The sequence below is a fragment of the Lutra lutra genome, chromosome 5 (assembly GCF_902655055.1).
Source record: "Lutra lutra chromosome 5, mLutLut1.2, whole genome shotgun sequence".
NCBI classification, from domain to species: Eukaryota; Metazoa; Chordata; class Mammalia; order Carnivora; family Mustelidae; genus Lutra; species Lutra lutra.
The window spans coordinates 109836298-109860013 of record NC_062282.1 but is presented as its reverse complement, the minus strand read 5'-3'; the positions used below and the strand labels follow the sequence as shown (position 1 = coordinate 109860013).

Below are 23716 nucleotides of genomic sequence, written 5' to 3'. Positions count from 1 at the left end.
AGTTGCAAAAAAGAACCCGTGGAAGATAATCAGCCTGCCCCAGCACTATGGGATGCTTTGTGGGAGCCCTACTCTGCTCTTGCACTGCAGGGCTTACAGGGGGATTTTTGGGATTCAGCCACTGGGAATCGGACTGTGACTGTGAAGGGGGAGGGGCTTGAAACAACCAGCACTTATTCAACTTTGGCAGACTAAATTCATACCTGTACTGCTAAGTAGTAGCCCCCAGACAGCAGTTTTGGTTACCTGCTGAGGCCAGGCAGAGGCATACTCTGATCATGGACCTTGGCCCAATACAGATCTGCCTCATTCAGATCCTCAAATGAGTTTTGCCAGGCTAGAGGCTGGCTTGCCCGCATCCAGGCAAGGTGCTGAGTCGCAGCCCCATCTGCTATGGAGAGTGTCTTCCAACTCCTCTGACCAGAAGGGCTGATGACAACTCCAAACAACCGAGTTTAATAAAATGGACAAAGGGCCTGAAGAGACATTTCTCTAAAGATCTATGAAAGGCCAAGAGGTCTGTGAAAAGATGCTCAACAGACTAGTCATGAGGGAAATGCAAATTAAAACCATAATGACATCACCTCACGCCTATTTGAATGGCTATCATCAAAAAGACCAGAGATAACATACTGGACAAGATACGGAGAAAAGGGAACCCTTGTGAGATTGTAAATTGGTACAGGTACTAGAAAAGTAGGGAGGAGGTTTGGGGGATCCTCAAAAACTTAAAATAGAATTACCATATATCCAGCAATTCTGCTTCTGGGAATATACACAAAAGTTACAAAAACACTAACACTAAAAGATATCTGCACCCTCCATGTCTACTGCAGCATTATTTACACTAGTCAAGATGTGGAAACAACCTAAATGTCCACCAATGGATGATGGGATAAAGAAGCTGTGGTAGATGTACATACATGTACCATAGAATATTATTCAGCCATAAAGACTGAGGAAATCATGCTATTTAGGACAACATGAATGGGCCTTGAGGGCATTACACTAAGCGAAGTATGTCAGACAGAGAAAGACAAATACTGTATGATCTCCCTTACATGTGGAAGCTAAAGCAAATCTAAAATCTAATTCTAAATATGTGGTTACCAGAGTTGGGGGTAGGAGGTGGGGGAATTGGAGGAAAGTGTCGAAAGGTACAAACTCCCAGTTGTAAGATAAATAAATAGTAAGGATTTAATGTAACATGATGACTTCAGTTAACACTGCTGTATGATACATAGGAAAGTAGATGAGAGTAAAGCCTGAGTTCTCATCACAAGTAGAAAAATTTTTCCCCCTTTATTCTTCTTTCTTTTCTTTTTATTTTATCCGAGAGAGGACAGATGTCAGCCGAACTGTGGTAATCATTTCATAATATATGTAAATCAAACCATCACACAGTACGCCTTGAACTTATACAGTGATGTCTGTCAATTACCTCTTAGTAAAACTAGGAAATATAATCTTCTTTACAGGTATTTAATTCAAGTAAAATTACTTGGTTCTGTATGTTTAAAGATGTCTAAGGTCATCTGAAAGGAGAAATGAGTCTTTTATTAAGTCTATAGACATTAATAAAATTCCCCAGAGTATTGATTAATAAAGAGTTAAGTCTCTATGACTAAAATGATAGTAGGATGATAAAATACAAGAATCATTTTTCTTTTGTTTTCCCTTTAACGAAATGGAGTCCCTATTTTACAAATCTCTTTCCCCCTCAGAAAATGCAAACCATAGTGCTGTTTTTGTGAAACATTTGTAGCTATAGGGCTGTGGTGGTCAACCTGGGGCAGTTCTTTTCCTCTCCCTCCCTCCCCCAAAATAGGTGGTAAAGTTTAGAGACACTGACGGTTATTACACAGCAAAGGAGGAGGGTCTGGAGGGGAGGAGACTGCTACTGGCATTCAGTGCACTGAGGGCAAAAATGCTGCAAAACCTTCTACAATGCACAGGACTGCCCCCACAACTAAGCATTAACTGGACCAAAAGTTGAACAGTGATGCTGTTGAGAAATCCTGCTTTAGGAAAAAAAACCAGGGGAAATAGATGAATGCTCTCAGATCACAAAGGGAAAAGCATGACTCCAGGGAACATCTAGATATGGAAGAACACAAACATGACATTTAGATTAAGGCAAACAGTTCATCAAAGACTTCTTAGATTAGGAACAGGGAAAACAGCAAACACTTGGTTTGCTATTTTCATGAGTCCCATGGCAAAAGTGCGGAAGTAATGCACGTAGCCGAGGAAGCTGCTCATACAGAAAGGATATTCAGAGTCAGTTCTGCTTTAGGTAAGAGAAGAGCAGAGAGTGACAAGCCAGTAGCTGAGTTTCATCCGAGCTCTGTGTATCTCAGTGTTTTCTTTTTTCTGATAGAATTTCTTACTATTAGAGTTGAAGTCTTTCCTAAAATATCTATAGAGTGTATATTTTTAGTTGATTATTTTTTATCCAAAGACAAAAAAATCAATTGGATTTCATTTTTTGCATTTGTATTCTCACTCAATGAAAAAGTCTAGGTAAAGTTACAGGCAAAATTTCATGTTCAAAGACCATTATCAATTGTAAGCAGGTTAAAAAAAAAATGTGATGGAATTCCCATTTTTTAAATGAAGAAGTCTGGACAGTGTACCTTAGAAATTCAAACATATTGGTCAATAATAAAGACTTTTTAAAATCAGCATTTGTAATTTTATCTATTTAATGTCAACTGAGTAATTCTTTTTTTTTTTAAGATTTTATTTATTTATTTGACAGACAGAGATCACAAGTAGACAGAGAGGCAGGCAGAGAGAGAGGGAAGCAGGCTCCCTGCTGAGCAGAGAGCCCGATGCGGGACTCGATCCCAGGACCCTGAGATCATGACCTGAGCGGAAGGCAGCGGCTTAACCCACTGAGCCACCCAGGCGCCCCTCAACTGAGTAATTCTTATTACAGAACTTACATTCCAAGTGATATTATTTTATCATATGTTGAAGGTATTCAGCCAGAGAGAGAGAGCAATGCTGTTTTGGGCTATTGTTTACACCTAAGGAACTCCTAAGGCAATGATGAAAAAATTCAAATGCCTGCCTACAAAGACCAGGCACTTAACCACAGTGAGGGAAGGAGCAAAGAGCTGGAGACTGTAGTCCCCACGGAAGGAGGATCGTGGTTCTGAGCACTCATAAATTTGCACATGGACCAAATGGTACCAGTTCTTTTTTTTTCTTTTAAAGATTTTATTTATTTATTTGACAGAGAGAAATCACAAGTAGGCAGAGAGGCAGGCAGAGAGAGAGGAGGAAGCAGGCTCCCTGCTGAGCAGAAAGCCCGATGTGGGGCTCGAACCCAGGACCTGGGATCATGACCTGAGCCGAAGGCAGTGGCTTAACCCACTGAGCCACCCAGGCACCCCTCAGTTCTTATTTTCTTACAAAAGTAAAAAATCCAGATTATTTTATAATATATCCCAATTTTTTTGTTGTTGTTCTTTGTTTTTATTTAACAGAGAGAGAGATCACAAGTAGGCAGAGAGGCAGGCAGAGAGGGGGGCAGGAAGCAGACTCCCTGCTGAGCAGAGCGATCCCAGGACCCTGAGATCATGACCTGAGCCGAAGGCAGTGGCTTAACCCACTGAGCCACCCAAGGGCCCCAATATATCCCAATTTTTAAATGTTGACAACTAATTTTTCTTAATGTTCTCCTCATCAGAATAAGCAGGTGGATAGTCTCTTGGACAGCACTTTGTTTTTCTGAAAGATATTGCAAGGTAGGGTTTTTTTTTTTTTTAATATAAATGCTACATTGTTATCTTAGCATCTCACATCTAAAGTAAAGACATTACTGAAAATAAACTTTTCAAATGTACTGGAAGAGTGGAATATTCCAGAGGCAGCAAGAGATGCCGTGCATGACATCCAGCTCGTGTCTTGAAGTGATGAAGGTTATTCTTCCTGAATTCACTTGATAACTAAAGTGCAGATCAAGTTCTTTATTAATTAATCATTACCTGTTCCTTTTTTGCAGGTATAGGTGAGATGATAATTGCAGGGAACATCATTCCACTGGCCGTTCTCATGCCAAATGATTACGACACAATCTTCTCCAGCAGAGAAAAAGCTGTCTGGTTGGTTGGGCCTCCAGTTCTCATATTGCTGTGAAAATGGAGGAAGAATAGAACTAACTACTTGATAGTTAAAAAGTAGCAAATGATAAGACTGACAGAGACATGACGTCACAACGGAATTAGAAATACTCAACTTTGATTGCATGGAGCACTGGGTATGGTGCAAAAACAATGAATACTGTTACGCTGAAAAGAAATTAAAAAAAAAAAAGAAAAGAAATACTCAACTTTTAAACTACCTAACTGAAATTATTTTAATGGTAAAGAAAAAGACTTCTATGCTCCAAGTGAAAAACATCTGTATCTCAGTCTCTCTTCAACAAATATGTAATTTTTTTTCCTTTGACAATAAAATAGGTCTAAGAAATTCTGTTCTAGTTATCTTAGATGTTTAAATATATAATCAATGCTCGACTTTAGAAATGTAATCATGTTATTATTATTAGATGTAACAATATTAATGGAAGTGGAAATAGAAAAAAATCCATCACTCGTCACTCTGTCATGCTTTCTCTCAGGCCTTATGTATAATTTTATGTAGTTGTGATTATAGTATAATAGGATTTTTATTCTTCCTTTTACATCTTTATCACTATAAAATATGCTTTCTTGCCTTATTTAATGTTATTGTTTTTATCTAAGAATGAATTACAAGAATATATTTGGAAAGATAAAGTCAGAGAAGAAAGAATTGTATGTAAGGGTAAGGCAATTGTTTCCAATTCAGGGCATGTCAAAAAACCAAACAAACAAACAAACAAAAAAGCACAATGGCTACTTTTATGTCTTTTAAAAACATATAATAAATAGATTAGAGAATATCTATATTTTTTTCTTTCTTCTCAGAAAAACAAACAGCTTTTAAGACCATTAAGTATGGTAATAACCTTGATCTTTGATAAAATAATTTGTGAGAAGATGTAACGTTTGAAAGCTTCCAGATTAAGAGACCTTCTATTTTTTCTTCAATTTCTTTGCCTCCCTTTGCTTTAAAATCCTCCTCAATCATGCCAAAATTAAGATAGGAGATAAGAGATTCCTGCTATGTAAAAAAGAATCTTTGGAAAGTAATAAAATTGGAAAGAACCAAGATAAGCTTAATAAAGTTACTGTGGTGTTTTAATTTTTGTTTTGTATTTTTGTGCGTCTTTTGGTTTGTTTTTACCAAAACACAGAATGAAGGGTGTTTTTATTTTTCTGGTGAAAATCCACGAATTTTATGGACTGAAATCCAATTTAGTAGCCTGAATGGTACCACACTGAGTTGGCCTTGGAAAGGTTGCTCACAGGACCATACTCACCAAAGCGTCTTTGACTGGCAGGTCGCCCTGCAACCAGGAACTGACATTTGCTCTAAAATGGGTTTCCAATTATTTCTCCATTTCCTTCTCTTTGCTAACTGACCTCCCTTATCATCCCTCACCCTCCACCTATGTTTGTTTTTGTTTGTTTGTTTGCTACTCTTTTTAAATAGATAATAAATAAGAAAATGGGAAAAGAAAGCAGAGATATAAGTCATATTCAACCTATTGCTGGTCTATATAACTAAGTGGCCTTTAGCAGATAAATTAAAGCAGGATCAAAATAAAAATTCTTACACTAAATGAAATTAATAAATAAAGGAATAGGAATGCCTTGAAACTAACAAAGATCTGTATTTCATACTTTCTAATGGCCAAAGGTTCCAGAGTTCCTGAGATACTTACGGATTTTGGAGCTCAATAATTTCTAGGTAACTTTCTAACTAACCTCTTACATGAAACAAGTAAAAGTCCTCAGAGGTGGTACATTTTTGAAGATCTCAATAGAATGTGCAAACTATGCAATGCTCCCTGCTTCTTTGTCCCTACCCACACTGCTCATGTCTCTTCCTTGCTTTGTCTTTATAACGACTATTAACTTCTCATGTCCCATATAATTTATGCATTGTATTGTTTTCTCCTTAGTAGAATGTAAACTCATTTAAGACATGAATTTGGGGGGTGCCTGGGTGGCTCAGTGGGTTAAAGCCTCTGCCTTAGGCTCAGGTCATGATCTCAGGGTCCTGGGATCGAGCCCGCCAGGGAGCCTGCTTCCTCCTCTCTCTCTCTCTCTGCCTCTCTCTCTGCCTACTTGTGATCTCTGTCTGTCAAATAAATACATAAAAATCTTAAAAAAAAAAAAGACATGAATTTGTCTTTTTTGGCTCTTCTGTTTACTACTGTATCCTTAGTGCTGGGAATTATGCCTGCACACACTGGTACTGTTTAATAAATAATTGATATTTAGTAATAATGAACAACAGCATGTGTTGCCTTCTTCCTTATTCATATCAACTTCTTTTTTTTTTAATTTATTTATTTGACAGACAGAGATCACAAGTAGGCAGAGAGGCAGGCAGAGAGAGAGGAGGAAGCAGGCTCCCCGCTGAGCAGAGAGCCCAATGCGGGGCTGGATCCCAGGACCCGGGGATCATGACCCGAGCCGAAGGCAGAGATTTTAACCCACTGAGCCACCCAGGCGCCCCTTCATATTAACTTCTTTTTTTTTTTTTAATATTTTATTTATTTATTTGACAGACGGAGGTCACAAGTAGGCAGAGAAGCAGGCAGAGAGAGAGGAGGAAGCAGGCTCCATGCTGAGCAGAGACCCCGATGTGGGGCTCGATCCCAGGACTCTGAGATCATGACCCGAGTTGAAGGCAGAGGCTTTAACCCACTGAGCCACCCAGGTGCCCCTCATATTAACTTCTAATTGAAGATGTTGCTTGCGGCTACCAAATGCTGGGCAAGACAGGCAGTACCATTCAGGAAAACCGTTGGTAATACATATCAAGAGCCTCAAAAAGTTCCAACCCTTAGACCCCCTAATTCCACTTCTAAAATTCTATCCTAAAAAGTAATCAGAGGTGTGAACAATAGTTTATCCAAAATATTATTTATACTAGCAGTAAATGGGTAAAAATCTATGGAGTGAATATGTATTCAATAAATTATGGTCAGACAAATAATATGTTATATAACCATTAAATTATTTGTCTGTGAAAAATATATAAGGAGACAGAAAATATTAAAAGATGTGTTACATTAAAATTAAAAAGCAAAACACTAAAAATACACAACGATCCAAATTTTACACGTACTCTCAGATATAGCTGTGTGTGTATATGTGTATGTGCACGCATGCGCCCATGTGCGTGTCTGTGAAAGACCAAAAGGAAATGCAGCAAAATGTGACTAAGTTTATATCTGAGTTATATGAGACAGAGATAATATTTTATTCCATATATTCTTATACATTTTTCACTTCCCTAGAGTGAGCATAAATTATTTTTTGAATCGGTAAAAATGAACATTGTAAAATGATCTATACAGCAATCAGAAAGAACTTGTAAAATTCCTAGCTAAACTTTTTCTGATCTAACCTCAACAAATATCACTTCAAGTTACCAGTTACTTGACTGCCATGGATTTTGCAGCTGACATTTCCTCCTGATCTGAACAATGATCGTCTCATTTCCACACTGAAATGAGATTCAGATTCCATGCCATTGAAGTGATTCTCAGGGCTTACGCTGCCCAGACACAGGCCTCTGGTAAAAGATTTAATTGTTTTTGGTAGGAATTACATTCGGCTTGCAACAGTGATTTAAAACCTGTGTTCTGTGTCATTGCTTGGGCAGAACTGTGGCTTAATGGTGCAGGACCAAACTTTGGGTCTGTGGTTTTTACAAGAATGTCTGATACCCACAGGCATGTCACACTATTACCTCATATCTGATAGCTCCATTGTGCAGATTTATTTTGGCTAGGATGCTTTGATTTTGCTCCATGTTATTGCCTAACTAACTTAGCAAAGGAAACTTCACTTTTCTGAATAACTTTCTTTGTTTCTCCCGGAATTCTTTATAGCTTTATTTTTAATATCACTTGCAGGGGAAAGAGTATAAAAAATAAATCGTTGACTTCAGGTTTAATAATGTATTTTTTTCACTAAAGTTAAATGTTAGATAGAGATCTCTGCTCAGGAAATCAATTCTGAGTTATAAGAATGTAATAGAGCCTCTCTCATATAGGCAGTGTCTTACACATATGGAAACGTAGATTCCTGGAATGAGCAGAGAAAAATACCCCAACTCCCATCTTGATATTTTTTCTCTTCATTTGGAATTCTAAGCAGACATCCTGGGTGATCTCCCCTAAATCAACCCTATTCTAGGGCTGGATGGGCAAACTAAGAATTATTCCAAAAAAGCCAGCATGGTTTGCAGAGAATTCATTTTAACACCATCAACAAAAATAAACGCTGATCAGACCTCTGAATGTCTGTGTCTCAGAGACTCATGTGCTCCAACCCAAACCCCAAACTCTCATTGCCTCGCCAAGAAAGCAGAATTAGATGAAGACTATATCTGAAAAGAGAACCCTAAATTACTTTGCATTTTCATTCTCTTCTACAGCAAAGAAAATCACGACATAAAACTCAAGTAGCTGACACAGAAGAAGCCTCCTCAAGGTAGAAAATTTTCTACCTCATCTATAACAAACTTGTATATTATTTTGTATCAGTATGAAATTGCTTCATGTTGTCTATTGTATGACAAAGAGTTCCAGTAAAATGACTCTTCTCTGTATCTGTAGAAAACAAGTGCCAAAAAAGACAACTATTTCAATTAAATTGGATTTAATAACTTTTCAGTTATTGCTTTCTCTTTCTTTTTCCCCCAAATGGGTTCAAACAAGTCAACTGCCAAAAGCATAAAATGATTAAAAAAATCCTGGCCACAATCCAACAGCAAAGCATGGTTCTCTCACATGAAAACTGTCTCCACAAACCAGAGAACTCATTTTGAATCAGTCCTGATATCAAAAAGAAAAACTCAGAAGAGACTGAAGTTATTCACCAAAATCTATCAAACTTTATAGATGTTTAGCTTACGTTGTTCCAAATAATCTGTATTTTATTGTAAAAAATTTGTTTCTGTCTCACCTTAACATAAAACCAAAGAATTAACCTGCAGGTCCTCTGGAGCACACAAGAATTCTCTGTCTGCCAAAACTCTTCACTCTCAACAAGTGACCTCAATTTCACAGACCTACAAGGGACCTGACTCATTCTTCTCAAGCAGTATGGCTGAAGAGATATTTTCTCTTCCCAGAGCTTTGCAAGTCTCCAACTTGATTCCATAAACACACTGAAAAGGATAAAGTGTGTGTGTGTGTGTGTGTGTGTGTGTGTGTGTGTTTGAGGGTAGAGGTGGGGTCTCTGCTTTGGAAAGTTATTAGCAATCTACTCAAGTTAGATAGGGTTGACATCCTTTCAAGGTGAATCTCTGGTTATATAGTGTCTAGGAGTCCCAACTATCACTCAGAGATACCGGACACACTTTTTATCTTTAAAATACACACCACGGGGCCATGATCAATGGCCCTAAAATCTCAGCAGATAACTGGTATCACAGGCATGAACAAAACAAATTGATGATAAAAATGTAATGAGACTAAATTGACCTTTTCCTTATGTGGAGATGGATAACTGCCTTTTTTTCTGAGGTTAAAAAAACATTATTTCAGAAATATACAAGATTTAGAAATAAACTAGTTCCTTTGCTTTGCTTTTAGAAAAGGAGTTTCTTGGGTTCAGCTTTGAGCATGGCTCTCAGTTAAAGAAAAGAAACAAGATATCCAGTATTAATCAGTTACTGCTAGGACAGTCACAACCCAGCTGGTCCTTTACTTGATATGTATATAAGCAAATCCATTTAGGAGGAAAAATGCTAACAGCTAGGTGGTGAAAAGGAAAGACCGGAGCAAGGGAGGTTCTCGAAACACAGACTGACTTAGCCTTATCCCTCCAGGCAACTTCCCCAATAGTATGTTTGGAAAAAACAAGTTTTTTAAAAACACATCTTTCCAAGAGAGTGTCAATTCAAAAACCAAAACTTTGAAGGTACAAGGTCATTTTCAACCTCTAGTGGAGAAAGAATCCCAGAAACATTGAACTCTTTATTTTTAATTTTAATTTTAAGTCCTTTCTATCAGCATCTTAAAACAAAGAAGTGTTCAAAGCAACTGGTCCTATCAAAACTTCGTTGATAATTAACTCTTCTCCATATTTGACCCATTTCAAATTCTTTTCACTGAGTTTTATGATTTCTTAACTTGGACAAATAACTATAAAGAATAATGAGTGGCACTATGTATTTCTCCTAAAAAGTTAGATACTCTTTAGAATTTTTTGATTTCTCTTCCTCTTTACTAAAAAGAAAGCAGAATTTTCACAGATACTAAATAAAGTTGAAGTTCATCTTTTTGTGAAAAAAAATGTGAGATTTACCACTATCAGTCACAAACACAGAAATACAGACACACAAAGATACACACACCCCTACAAATACAGTACTTGTTGGCACTAGAGAAGAATTATCTAGGATAATTAGAAATGCCTCCTATTTCCACAGAACTGTGTGGCAGATAGGTTCCACCATAAATACAATACAGAAGATCCAACATGTTTAAATTGATAGAGGAATAAATAGCAATAGACCTCTTGAGGTGCTAAAATTAAGCTATCTACTAGAAACACATGAGAGGTAATTGAAGAATTCTTACACACTAGTAAACAACTGAGTATGGTTCAAATTTGAACCTGAGAAAGAAGTACAAATTATTTCATATTGTAGATCTTTAGGGTCTCTTGTTATAACTGAAACTGCAAATCTTGAATCTGTAGCCACCAAGGACCCACTCTATTTGTCTATCTATCTATTTATCAACCTATCATCTATTTATTTATCATCTACCTATCCACATATTTAGCTATACTTCTTCAGCTTAGACAGAGTCACTTTTTATTCTTTAAAATTCACTATAATTTAGATTATCTTAAATGGCCAATTAAAGCCTCTATGTTTTAGAACTATTATGGATTTTGCCAAGTACACTTAATAAATCATACACATTCCATTGATAAAAACCATTCTTGACATTTGTCCAGTGAAGCTGTCCTGTGACATAATATATTATTGTACTTGTTGGGAAAACTTCCTAAGTCTTCCAGCTATAATTTAGAATCTTTCCATGAAGGGTCTAGTCACTGCTTTCTACTTACTCTCCCTCCCCCAAACACTGCTAATTTAATTCACTGTAAAAAGTTTCATAAGAAAACCAAAAAAGTCCTCTAGGTTCACATACCAGTGAAACTGGCCAAGGAAAACTTTCCACTGTGTTCTCTTACTGTGTATAAAGTGAAGATATGGGAAAGACTGGATCCAATATTTGCCTCAGTTGTTGGGAACTTACTAAGCATGTGGCTCCGTGTGTTAGCCTCACAGTGCATTTGAAAAATCATCTAATTTCACATTTAACTTTAAGTTCACAGTATAATGCAGACCACACTAGAATTTTTACACTCAAAACTACAGGAACTTAATTCACGGGGAATGCTATTCTTACTAGATCTAAGTGGAGTTCTGGGTATGTGGTTTGAAACACAAAATACAATATGGCCACTAGGTGGTGATCTCTATCCATTATTATATTATGAATTACCAACCAAGCTACTTAACAGAATTTAAAATATCCCCCTCCATCATGATTATTTCCTTCATGTGGCAAGATTAAAGGGCTATCTGTGGTATGTCCTCTCAGTTTTGTGAGGGAAAGCATAAAGAGAATATTTTGCTAGAAGATGGACCTCAGCTAAACAGGTTTTACCCATGAGATTGCATTCTCTTTTGTTATAGGTCATGGCAACTATAATCTGAATTTTCTATCTGATTGGAAAGTTCATCTACAATAGTTGATTTTTCTCCATTTTGCCTTTTAAAATTATCAGATTATTTATGTTTACAACAGTGGTGAAACTGCATCGGAAGCAATGCCGAATATATACTCTCCACCCCAAATCCTTACGACAGGGCGGATCATAGACAAATACCTATCTGTGCACGCAAATTGATGTCTGCAGTGTGATTCACATGTTGTTTGTTTTTTGGCAAAAACTTACCCAGACTAGCCACAAAAAGTGGCACCTGCACTCAGAGCTGATTTCTCTGTGCAAAGCCCTGTCATCACCTGGGACTGAGGGTGCCATGGCTGTGCTCTCACAGCTCCAAGTAACACCCAAACACAGGCGATACCAAGGGGAAACAGATAACCACCAAGTATAAAAGCAAACTCCACAAATAGAAAACGCTTTCCCAAGAGGACTGCTTCTCCATTTGAAACATACGCTGATAAGAAACCACCTTTTCACAAAATACAGAACTCAGAATAATCACTCTGGGTTACCCCCAGCCTTTCAGAACAGAGGTCAAACGGTTATCTGCAAGGAAGTTAGGAGGACTACTCATTACAGAAATCAAAACATTTGGTAACTTTAAAATGCCTTTGTCCCCCCCCTAGATGGCTGTGGTACACAATAGGCGTTTGTTTCCAGTCTGTGGAGGGTATATTTCACTTTGTTTTATTTAACTCCTGGGGGCAAATGACCTGCCTTCCAGGAGAGATACACCTCTTCTGATCCTGATACTTGCTTAAGGTTACTCTGGCCGGGGCCTGCTTTATTTATGTTTTAAGGGAGGTTACGGTTTTCCTGTTGTCTTTCACACCAAAAGGAAAAGAGCAGCTTTGTTTTTAATGGAGAAAGAGACATTTGTTTTGGTGTCATTGCCCTGGGCTGGCAGGCTGGAGTTGGAGCCTACAAACTTAAATATGCTGAAGGGAAGAAAAACTAACTTGGGGTCTCCTGATAGTTGTTAAAGTGCCAATATGCCCATTATTTTGCTAGCTGGCAAGTGTCTGTGCAGGAGAGACAATAATCTTGTGTAATAGCGTGAGCTCACTGGACTGCAAAGCTGTAATTATCAACAGCATTTTCTAAAGGATGTGAGTTCCTCCCACTGTGAGAGCACTTGGGTCAGGGGTGGGGGGGCAGACAGAGCCCCAAGGAGCCCTTTGCATTTAACCCCAATCTCAAATGGTGCTGGTGGGTTCCTTCACCCCAAGCTTGTTTGCAGAGGTCTTCAGTCAGGAAGTGCTAAGGATCCCATCCGCATGCAGTGGGAAACTGCCAAAACCCATTCTACATTTTTGTTTGCCTTTTCCGTGAATTGCGCTAAAACAATTAGCAATTAAATGTAAATTTCTGTACGGGATTTTAGAGGTTCACAGAGCACTGCTGGAAAAGCCTCCATGAGAAGGAACTACTGCATTGATAATTTTCTGAAGGGTAATCTTGTCAATGATGAAATGATTTTCCAGTGATGGGTAAGTGTTCTTCCAGCTACCTGACCTATCATTAGCTATCTGCACTCAAGGAAAGGCAAGGCAGAGATGAGGGTTTTGTGTTCCGGAACCACTCTGTGACTTGTTTTATTTCACACGCAGAATCACAAGAACCAGTTCTTGGTTTCCAATCAAGCTGAACTGCAACACAAGTACGAGTTTTTATTAAGAGCTCAGTGGTCTTTTGCAGAACAGAAACTGAGAATTCTTTCACTCATGAGTAATGTGTTAAAGGATGAGGAAACAGCATATGTTTTCCTTGGCTTTTAGGTTAATATAAAAGAAGCCTGTGAGGTTTAACATAATTAAATTAATGTTGATATGCAGTGTGACTTGTTCACAGAGAAGTGGCATTGGACTCGGAGCTCAAACCACACCACAGCGGACACACATACATCTGCAAATAATTTTTCGAAAGTCTTCTAACATTTTCAGGTAGAAAAAGTAAAACTTAAGTTTTTGGTTTGGGGCTTTTGTTTTTCATTGTTTTCTGCCAAATTATGGGCCATCTTTTCAAACGAGCAGAAACCTACAAACAAGCTTGGAAAACAGTGGGAATTAGTTCATACTCTTGATTCTCTTTTCAATATCCAAGACATCTGGGAAAGGGAGGAGGATAGGAACCTTTGTGTTTATAAAAGGGGAATAATGATACAGTCCTGCAGAAGAAAAATAATGGTTTATGGCCTGCGACTTGTTACTCCTTTTCTCTGCCCCTTTTAAGTGTCTCTTCCTGAGTTTAGGGCTATTTCTTTATGGTTTCTACCTTTTTTCAAAGCTGGGTTTTCTCACAATACTTTGTGTGACAGACTGACATGTTTATTTATGAAAAAAGGGATGTCTGTATTTGAAGTCAATCCACAAATCTGGCTCTTCTCATGCATCAACTCTAACCAGGAGGGTAACCCATTGTCCCAAATTCCAGGTGTGCAGCTTGCCAGTGCTGAACCATGCTTATCCAAAAAAAAAAAAAAAGCAAAATTCACTTATTTTCCAGAAATAGCTTTCAAGTGGGATATTTTTAAGGGCAAAAGCCTACCAGTTAGCCTTTTGTAATCTGTCTCATAACTATCAGGAGGTAAGATGAGTTGGTTAAAGCTAGAAAATAAGATTTTTATGGTTCTATGAATTAGGAACTTGTTTGAGAACTTGCTGGATGGAGTGAGACAAGTGCAGAGGAGATGAAATTTTTATTTCCTCCAGCAGTACGCTGGAAAGTGAAGGAGGCCTGGACTACTACCTGGGAAGCTGACAAACCAGCAAGCAGCTTCTTACGGTGAGGCAGAGTGCCGACAGAATAGAGATGGCAGAAGGAAATGTGAAAGGGGCATAGAATTTTTTTTTTTTTTTTAAGATTTTATTTATTTACTTGACAGATCACAAGCAGGCAGAGAGGCAGGCAGAGAGAGAGGAGGAAGCAGGCTCCCTGCTGAGCAGAGAGCCCGATGCGGGGCTCGATCCCAGGACCCTGAGATCATGACCCGAGCCGAAGGCAGCGGCTTAACCCACTGAGCCACCCAGGCGCCCCCAATTTTTTTTTTTTTAATGCCTAAGAATAAAGTCAGGGATTTTTTTTTTTTTCACCAAACAAATCAAATTTTCCAGAAGTTCTTCAATATTTTTAAAAGGGAACTGGATTGTCAGTTCCATTCAATCCTCAACCTCTGGCCAACACTATCTAAGGTGACGTTTTTCTTTGAACTGACCGCTTCTGATTCACTGAAGCATCCAGTCCCCAGTGGTGAGGGGTAAGCTTTGATGGTGCTGCAGAAACTCACTAAAAAGAAGAGAGAAGGGACCAGATTCTCCTGTCAGAATTTCTTCCTGACAGTCAGAGAGAGGAGGGAGCAAGACAGTAACAGTTGTCACCTGAGGGCCACAGGTTAATGGCCATTGGCTGCAGAGATCTGTTATACAAAGTAGTGTCATGAAGGCACCTAATAGTGTCCAGTCCCTAACTGTGCTATCCACAGACACACCATAGTCTATAGTTGAAAAGAAAGTTGTGGAAATGCTTTTGCTAGGAAACACACAGACAGGGCAGGATAAATGACTCCATGGTGTTCCTGACGTCTGCCTCTCTCTGTGTTTGAAAGAATCGACTCAGAGAGAAGGTGAATAAATGAAGCCCTGTCCAGCCTCAGGCAACCAATTCATTCTTGGTCAACCAATCTATAATAAAATGATCTGATAACATTCAGGAGTAAGATTTTCTTTTGCTTGTTTTTGGATAACAAGGGTTTTTTGTTTGTTTGTTTTTTGTTGTTTAAGTCATTTTTCTTTAGAAAGTGCAATGACAGAATGTGTACCTATCTTGAAAAAAAAATCCTCTTCTAAGTTTTGAGTAATTGTTGGTTTCCTAAAGCTTCATGGAAAATCTGTCCTGATATAACTCAAACCCGCAGGGGTGGCAGAGGCTGAAAAGTTTGCTTCCCATTTTTTTCTTCCCAGAGCTTACTGTAAATGTATTCTTGGGACAACCATGGACAAGACTGTCATCATTTCCAGTAGGCACATCTGTTTTCCTTTGGGTTAATAACTTTTGTAAGATGCATTATACCCAGCTGTATATATCTGTTTGGGGAGAACTTTTTTTTTCTTTTCACCATTTTTGAAATCTCACCTACTATGTTTTAAGTTTTTCATATTGGCACAACATTAAATAAAATATTTAACTTAGATGAACAAGAATTGTCACAAAGAGAGTCTGCTAAAAGACTTAACTGGCCATTTAATGACTCAACATGTAATAGTAAGTTGGTTAAACAACGTATAAATATTAATTATCATTAAAAAATTATTAAGTATCTATTTTTGTCAACAATTCTGCCAGGTGCCGAAAAAATAGAGATGAAAGTTACTCCCTGATTTAGAAAGCTCGGTGGCAGGAAGTCAGCCCCACAGGGGATGGTGGTAAGATGGGAAAGGGACACAAGGGGCTTCTGGAACACAGTGGAGGAGCTCTTAGTCACACCCAAATGGGTAGTCTTCCGAGATGAAGGGGAGTCAGCTAAACATGGCATTTGAACATTAATTAAATAAAATTAGGACAAGAGATAAGAACATTCTAAGCACTAGGGCAAGGCTATGCATAGAACTTCAGGAGTTAGGTGTCATGGCTCATTCCAGGAACTGTGAATATTTTGAGATGATATAGCTTAGGAAGGCAGGTGGAATTGTTGGGCTTGGTATAGCACACTAATAATCAGAATTTTATATTGAAGGTAAGAGGAAGGAATACAAAATTTCAAAAAGAGAGTAACAAGAGTTCATAGCATGGGGAGAGGCAGGTCATAGGCACTGGAAACCAGATCTGGGGGAAACACTTCAGACTAGTCATTCATTTAACAATTAGGTTAAAGAAAGAACTTAAAAGTCAGCTAAAAGTATAGAAGCTAGATAAGAAATGTTTGTTTAAGTTTGCCAGCTTTCATGTGTATTTAACTTGGATGATTTAACTTAGTGTCTTTGAAGATATTACTTGGGTGACAAGTAAAGTAATTCATTATTGAAGTTATTTGTCAGTTTCTAATAAAGCACTTGGGGCATTTCACTGTTAAGAGATCAATAGTCAAGTTAAAGAATAACTCATTAGTAGAAAACCAAGGGACAACTTGAAATGTGACTAGTTATTCGAAAACCAAGTAACAAAATAAAAACTGAAATGTGTTAGGAGAAAATAACCTTAATGGAAATCACAAGGGTAAGGCTAGACCCAGTCTCTGCATTGAGTACACTTTTGTGAAATTTATTGGGTAAACACCCCAAATAATAATAAAAAAGGACTTCAATGATACAACAAAAGCAGGAATATGGCATGTTATCAACACCATATTATATGGGCCAATAATGTGGAATGGGTCAATCAGAATCTGAAGAACAAGGGCAATTTAGATAACTCGGCCAAATAACATTATTAATTTAGTATAAGCATATAAATTGATTTAGTCTAGCTACAAAGCATAATCATGTAAATATGATATAATTATACTACAAGTTTATTGGAAGCACAGTTTTATTATTTCAAGAAAAGAAATTACTGAGACTGAAAAACCTAATAGAAATTAGTTTGTTTTTACTGAATTGTAGGACCGAATAATAAAAGATGATATATGGTAACTATCAAAGGTTCTTTTGATTTTAATACTACTCTACCTCCCAAGGAGAATAAGCTCTACTAAATCTTTCAAACAAAAAATGGGGGCAAAGGGGAGAGGGGAGAAATCACTTTAAAACATAAACAAGGTCCTTAAAATTGCACACAGTCAAGGTAACACCATTTCCAAGTGTAAGCAGATACAGCTTTGCCTTGAAGACGTAGAGTTTACTATTAGGGATTTTTCAAAGGCAAGACACTTGGAGTAAACAGCGAAACAAAGAAGACCTATTTTATTCAAAGCCTACAAACATATGGAACCTGTTAAGGGGATGGTGGCTGCAGAAAGAACTACAAACGAGTTTAAGAGACACCTAAGGCTGTCTCAGAAAGGAAGGGAGAGAGTGGCTACAAAAGCAGAGTGGGCCAGAGATCAGTCAAATGGGAGGGAGACAGGCTGCGGGGCAGATGGTCTTTTCTGTTCCAAAATGTTCAAAGTTAGGGACACTCCTTAGCACACTTTTATTTGACACAAAGAGGGAATTAAGAAGGGACCAAGGGTCTGTTAGAGTGCTTTCTGGATTTGCTTGTGTCATTTCTTTGATACACTTTCCTTGTTTATTCATCTGCTGCCTTCTTCAAACTGAGGACTTCACTTGATGCTCTCTTCATAACCTTTGGGTTTTAATGTAAAAATGTAAACTAATTTAGGGTAAGGTTCACCAGAACACGAGGGATGTTATCTTCCTCTGGAAAATTTCCTGGGAAGATCAAGATTTGTTTTTTGCAAAGTGTAATGCTCACTTATTTACTAAGTTGAGGACCAGTCTGGACCATGGACATGGCAATGAAGTTATTTTTTTACAGTATTTTTCATAGTCCGTTAAAAATTAATGAACACAGAAAAAAAAAATCGTTGAGTTGGCTTGCACAGTGGCAGAGTGACATTTGATGAGTGAAGCCTCCCTGAATGGCACATGGCAGGAGAAAGGTTCCCTGAGATGCTTTAGAGAACCCGACACAGCTACCAGCTACAAGCCGATTTCAGTGTCATTAGCCAAGCTCATAGGTAGTATACGGCCTTGTCCCAGACACCATAAGAAAGAAAAAGCGAGCAAGAGAACCACTTCTTTGAAAAGCTGAACTGCTAATGACCAGAATAAACATCTAGAAACATACAAAAAAATGCCATGAATGAAAACAAATCAATTCTATATAATCAACAACAGATTGGAAGTTGGGGACTTCATCTAATCAGGGCGGTATGTAGCAGATGATGGACTTTACATACATTATACCCGGCCAAATGCAGCTATTCCAGGCTCAGGGCAAGAACACACATGGACACCGTGAGATAAGTTGTGGTCAAGGTCTGCAAGGCACAAGTAAGTACCAACAAGAGCCCTACCTGAGTCCTTGGCTTTCTAGTTTCTCTAATATGGTTGGGACCTCACAGGACCTGCACTTTTCAGTGGGCTATGTATAAGGGAAAGTGTGTGGGAGGAAGATCAACAGAGGGTCTTCAGACCCAAATAATACCGTAGGAACGAAATATTCTTTCCACAAAAGAAAACTCGACAAATGTCTATACTATATAAAAATACATCAACAAAATTATAAAAACAGTTTTAACATACAGGAAAATAAAATCCTTTAGTTTTTATGTTCACATATAAATTAAATTAATAAAAGCAAAATAGTCCATATTCAGTTAAAATTAATATAGAAGAACTCATGGCCTACCAGCCTATTAATCTAACTAACCAAAATTATCCCCCCTGAAATTATTATTCATTTTAGCAAAATAAAAATAAGCAGATGCAACAATTGTCCAGTTAGGACAATTATAAAACAAGGAGTATTGATCCAGAGAATGTGGTTCACATATCTTAGTGGGAATGTATTTCATGGACAATCTACCTTCCCTGTTTTTTCTGCATCTTGCCAAATGACTACGTTTGGACCTGAGTGACAACAGTCCAGATTAAAGATAAGGCGTGATGACACAGAGAGGGGAGGCCAGATTTTATTTCAGGGTTGCTAAAGGCAAAATGTAATAAGGGATATCATTTCAAGTCAAGGAGGTGCCAGCCAAAATAAAGCATGGCTTTGGAGATTGGCTTCATCACTTAATAGCACTGTGACTCTGGGCAAAAATTTCAGCCTAACTGACCTTCCCTTTCTATACCTATAAAACACTTCATACTTCTCTTAGAGGTTATTGTGGGGAATACACGAATGCAAGGTGCTGAGTATAGCAACCGACACAAAGACGAACTGAGCGGTACGTCCATAAGAACATAGAAAAGCTTTCTTCAGCAGACAGAGGAGAACATCCAAAAGCAGAAATTCCTTCTGCATCTGTTCTAAGGATGAATTTTACATTTTGCCAAACTCATTAAATCCACATGAGTGGCAAGTAATGAATGAAACTTAGGTACCTAAATAAATTCACACAAAGAGCTTAAACATTATTTTCAATTCTTCCTGTTATTTATCTAATTTAGAATTGAATTTATACTTATTGTCCAGCCCAGTGGATCCCAACTTGTCTGCATTTTAGAGTCACCTGGAGAACACGTAGAAAATACAGCCAGCCACCAGGGTTTTGTTTTGTTTTGTTTTTTTCTAGTGATAATTTTTAAAAAGCAAAGTGGGGTTTTGCTTTAATGAATTTGAGTTGATGCCTAGGCACCAGTTGTTAAATTATGTTCCCAGGTGATTCTAATGAATAGCCAGTGCCTAGAACCACTAGTATATGGCTAAACACACTTGAACTATTTTTAAAAAATTATACTCATGTGTATTCAGAGTAGTGACTCAAAACAGGTTCAGCTGTCCCCAAAATCTTATTTCAGCCAATTCAAGTTTGGGGCCAGTGTTACCATTCTACTCCTTTCTTTAAGAGGCAGAAAAAGCTTAAAATATAAAATTAGTCAGCAGAGTTTGAATGGAAGAAAATCCACAAGATCATAATTCAGCAATCTTTTTTAAGATGAAAAAAATGAGCATCTTGGTTTGGATAAAAATGAGCCAGGCTCCATAGATTTCCAGTGCAGTTATATAAGAGGGAAAGGTAGATTTTTTTTTTTCCCAAGGCTTTTTCTCTTACATTTATTCTCCCCCCCCCTTATTTTTTAAGCCATAAAAAGCAAAGATAACCATCTGAAAGACAAACCTGAGGCAATTCTGCTGCTGATGTGGTTTTCCAGTTCAATGGACTCTGATACACTCCTCTTTCAAAGAGAGCCACAGTGACTCTATTCTAACACTCATTTATCTTACTGAGTGAACCTGAGCAAGTCACTTAATAGGTCTCAATCAAATACACCCCCTGTAAAATGCAATCAGCACATGCTACCAAGTTCCCAGAATTGGTATCATTTTTCATGAGCAACTTACCAGTGTGCTGCCATCAGTCCAACGGAAGTCATGTTCAAACATCTTGTCATTGAGGCCTATCCACTGATAGTCATGGCCCACGCCTAAGAGAAGGGAAACAACAGATATTTTTACTACCTTTCCCATATATGGATGAAATGTATCAAAATTATTTTCAGAGTGAATCATGCATCCTCTTTTCTGGCTGGATTTTTATTTAGTTGCTCATAAAAATCTCTCATAGTCTAGCTATCTTTTGTTCTTCTGCCCAATGTGCTTTAAACTAAAAAGCTAATTCACAAACATTGAGAAACATTAAAATATCAGACATAAGAAAATAATTTCCCTAGCAGTTTACTATAATTAAATATTTTTCCTTCCTTACTCATGATAAAAACTTTCCATTTTTTTTAAATTAAGCTATGCCATTGGCAAAAATTCAGTGACCCAATAAAATGTGACAGATCATTCCCATGCTAGCCTCACTTTGAAAGCCACATGTTTCTTCTTAAAGCATTTTGAACAGTGAATACCTAGACCAGACAGTTCTACAAAATTGTCTTCAAAAATAATTAATTTCATCATGAGACGAGTCACTGACAAGAAAACCATGCAAGAAAGTTAATTGAACCTCTGTACAGATTGCTACCTAACAACCAAACTTCTGAAAGCCAGCAGGCATTATGAGAACATATTTAATAGAGCATTGAACAATGCTTCATATCAAAAAAACTGCTACATAAAAGCTAGCTGCCCTCCTCTTTGCTATAGTTTAATAAGTTATTCAGCAGGGCTGGTAGTAAGCTTCATTAGCTTTCATTCTTCATTTGTTCATGTTCTTAATATGAAACCCACTTTCTATGGCCTAAAATCATTAGCAGCATGGATGAGAACCAATTTTACGCAGAGGGTAGGATTAGGGTGCTATTGACAATTCAATTTTAATTAGTGGGATAAAAAGAACTGAAAGCGATTTTCTCTTTAACTCTGGACAACATGTGCACATCTTCAAAACAGAACTACGAAGGCAGCTGTGACAAGAGTGAGATGGAACCATAAGAAGTGGCCATTTTCGTTAAGTCAGAAAATGATCAAGCAGCAACGTCATTGGACTCCACCAACAGCATGCCGTTTCACCCACTATTGCTGAAGGCCAGGAAATGCTTTCCTCTGTTAGAGATGAGTGTTTCTCAAAGTGGGGGTCTCACATAGGAGAGACGGTTTTAAGTAGTTCAGAAGAGGGATTTAATAAGTTGAACCGCAATGGAGGAAGCTACATCTGTTCGGTTAGATACAGAGAAAATGAAGAAGATGGGGACACAGAGCGAAGCTTCAGGAACCCTGTGTCTATTTGGTACATACGGTTCACAAACATCTGTTCTTCATGAGACAGGATGCTTGTGAGATGTGCGCCCTGCAGACGGCACTCCCGTTCAGCTGCATCCCATGTGCGCCGGTGGGCGAAGTATTTGTAGCACTGCCCTTGGAATTTGTGCCAGCCGTAGTCACACGTCTCTGTGTCTGGAAGAAACAAGGCAGGGGCTTAGTAACTTCACCTACGTCATTCAATCTAGCCTCACGGATCTGAGCGTTGGTAAGAAGACCTAAGCCAGTATCAGTGCAATGTCCCTGAAGTTACATGTTAATAAATTTGGTCATGACAAAGAAAGTATGATAAAGCCAGCTCTGCTGACTCCTGCCAAGTGGGTGGCTGTATGTCTCTCGACGGAAGAGGCAGTATCTAACTGCAGTTTCCTTGTTTAGAGCCAGGGTCAGCAGGAAAGAAAACTGGCAGAGGGGCCAGACAAAACTTCTCAGGATGCAATGTCTACTGACTCACTTGTGAAGCAACTGGGCCTAAATCCTCACCAACACAACTTTTCTGAAGAGAGCCATTCAAGTGATAAGATAAGAATTCTGGCTAATAGGATTATGAATGCCCTATTTGAATAAGGACTTCAAAAGCTAAGTAGTTCCTTTACCACTTCCCAGAGAGAGCCGCTGGGTGGACACAGGATTTTGTCAAATAAGATTTACAAAGAGAAAAATAAATAATTGTCATCAGTGATATAGCTTCTGTGATATAGCTTCTGTGATATAGCTAGGACTGTTGGCCTTTCTCTGAGGGAAAGGAAATAGAGGTAACTCCCTGTATAAATGCATCAGGATTTTAAGTTTCTTTTAAGTTTTTTAAGAATCAAATAACTTGGGTGCCTGGGAGGCTCAGTAGGTTAAGCCTCTGTCTTCGGCTCAGGTCATGATCTCAGGGTCCTGGAATAGAGCCCCACATAGGGCTCTCTGCTCAGCAGGGAGCCTGCTTCCTCCCAACCCACCTCCCACCGCCTCCTCTCTGTCTACTTGTGATCTCTCTCTCTGTCAAATAAATAAATAAAATCTTAAAAAAAAAAAGAATTAAATAAGTTCTTCGTGCCCCACCTTCCACCAAGCCATACACACACACTCATATATATATGTCTGTTTATATATGTATATGCATATTTTCTCTTTTATAACAGCACACTATAACCAGTGTCCTGGTAGGATGTCAACATTTTTCAAATAAATCTAAATTTTACGCTGACAGGAAGCTTCGGCTGTACTTTCTAGATTCTAGCGTGCCAGTTTTTAAATACTTTTACAGGAAAGTAGTTGGCTCAATGGTACATATTCAATGATGATCACTGGAAATAATTTTGACTATCACAAAACATACCTCAGAAATCCACTGAACTAGTTACACGCAAACACTAACAAAGTTTATAGAATTTTAGGCACCAAGAAAACTTTCCAAATCACCTAGGAACTGCCCTCCCTTACTCTAATCTTCCTGGTTGATGAAGGAAACAAAATCCTTCCAGATG

At 38.1% G+C, this 23716-nt stretch overlaps 1 protein-coding gene across 3 annotated transcripts in view; it reads right to left on the bottom strand.

The window, feature by feature from the left end:
- VCAN (versican) overlaps nt 1–23716 on the bottom strand; it is a 112152-nt gene that overhangs the window by 5993 nt on the left and 82443 nt on the right. For all 3 annotated transcript variants that reach the window (XM_047730414.1, XM_047730417.1, XM_047730416.1), the window contains 3 exons: nt 22218–22376; nt 20877–20959; nt 3996–4140 (listed from right to left, as the gene is read on the bottom strand). In XM_047730414.1, the coding sequence (XP_047586370.1) occupies nt 3996–4140; nt 20877–20959; nt 22218–22376 (387 nt within the window). The remainder of the gene's footprint in view (nt 1–3995; nt 4141–20876; nt 20960–22217; nt 22377–23716) is intronic.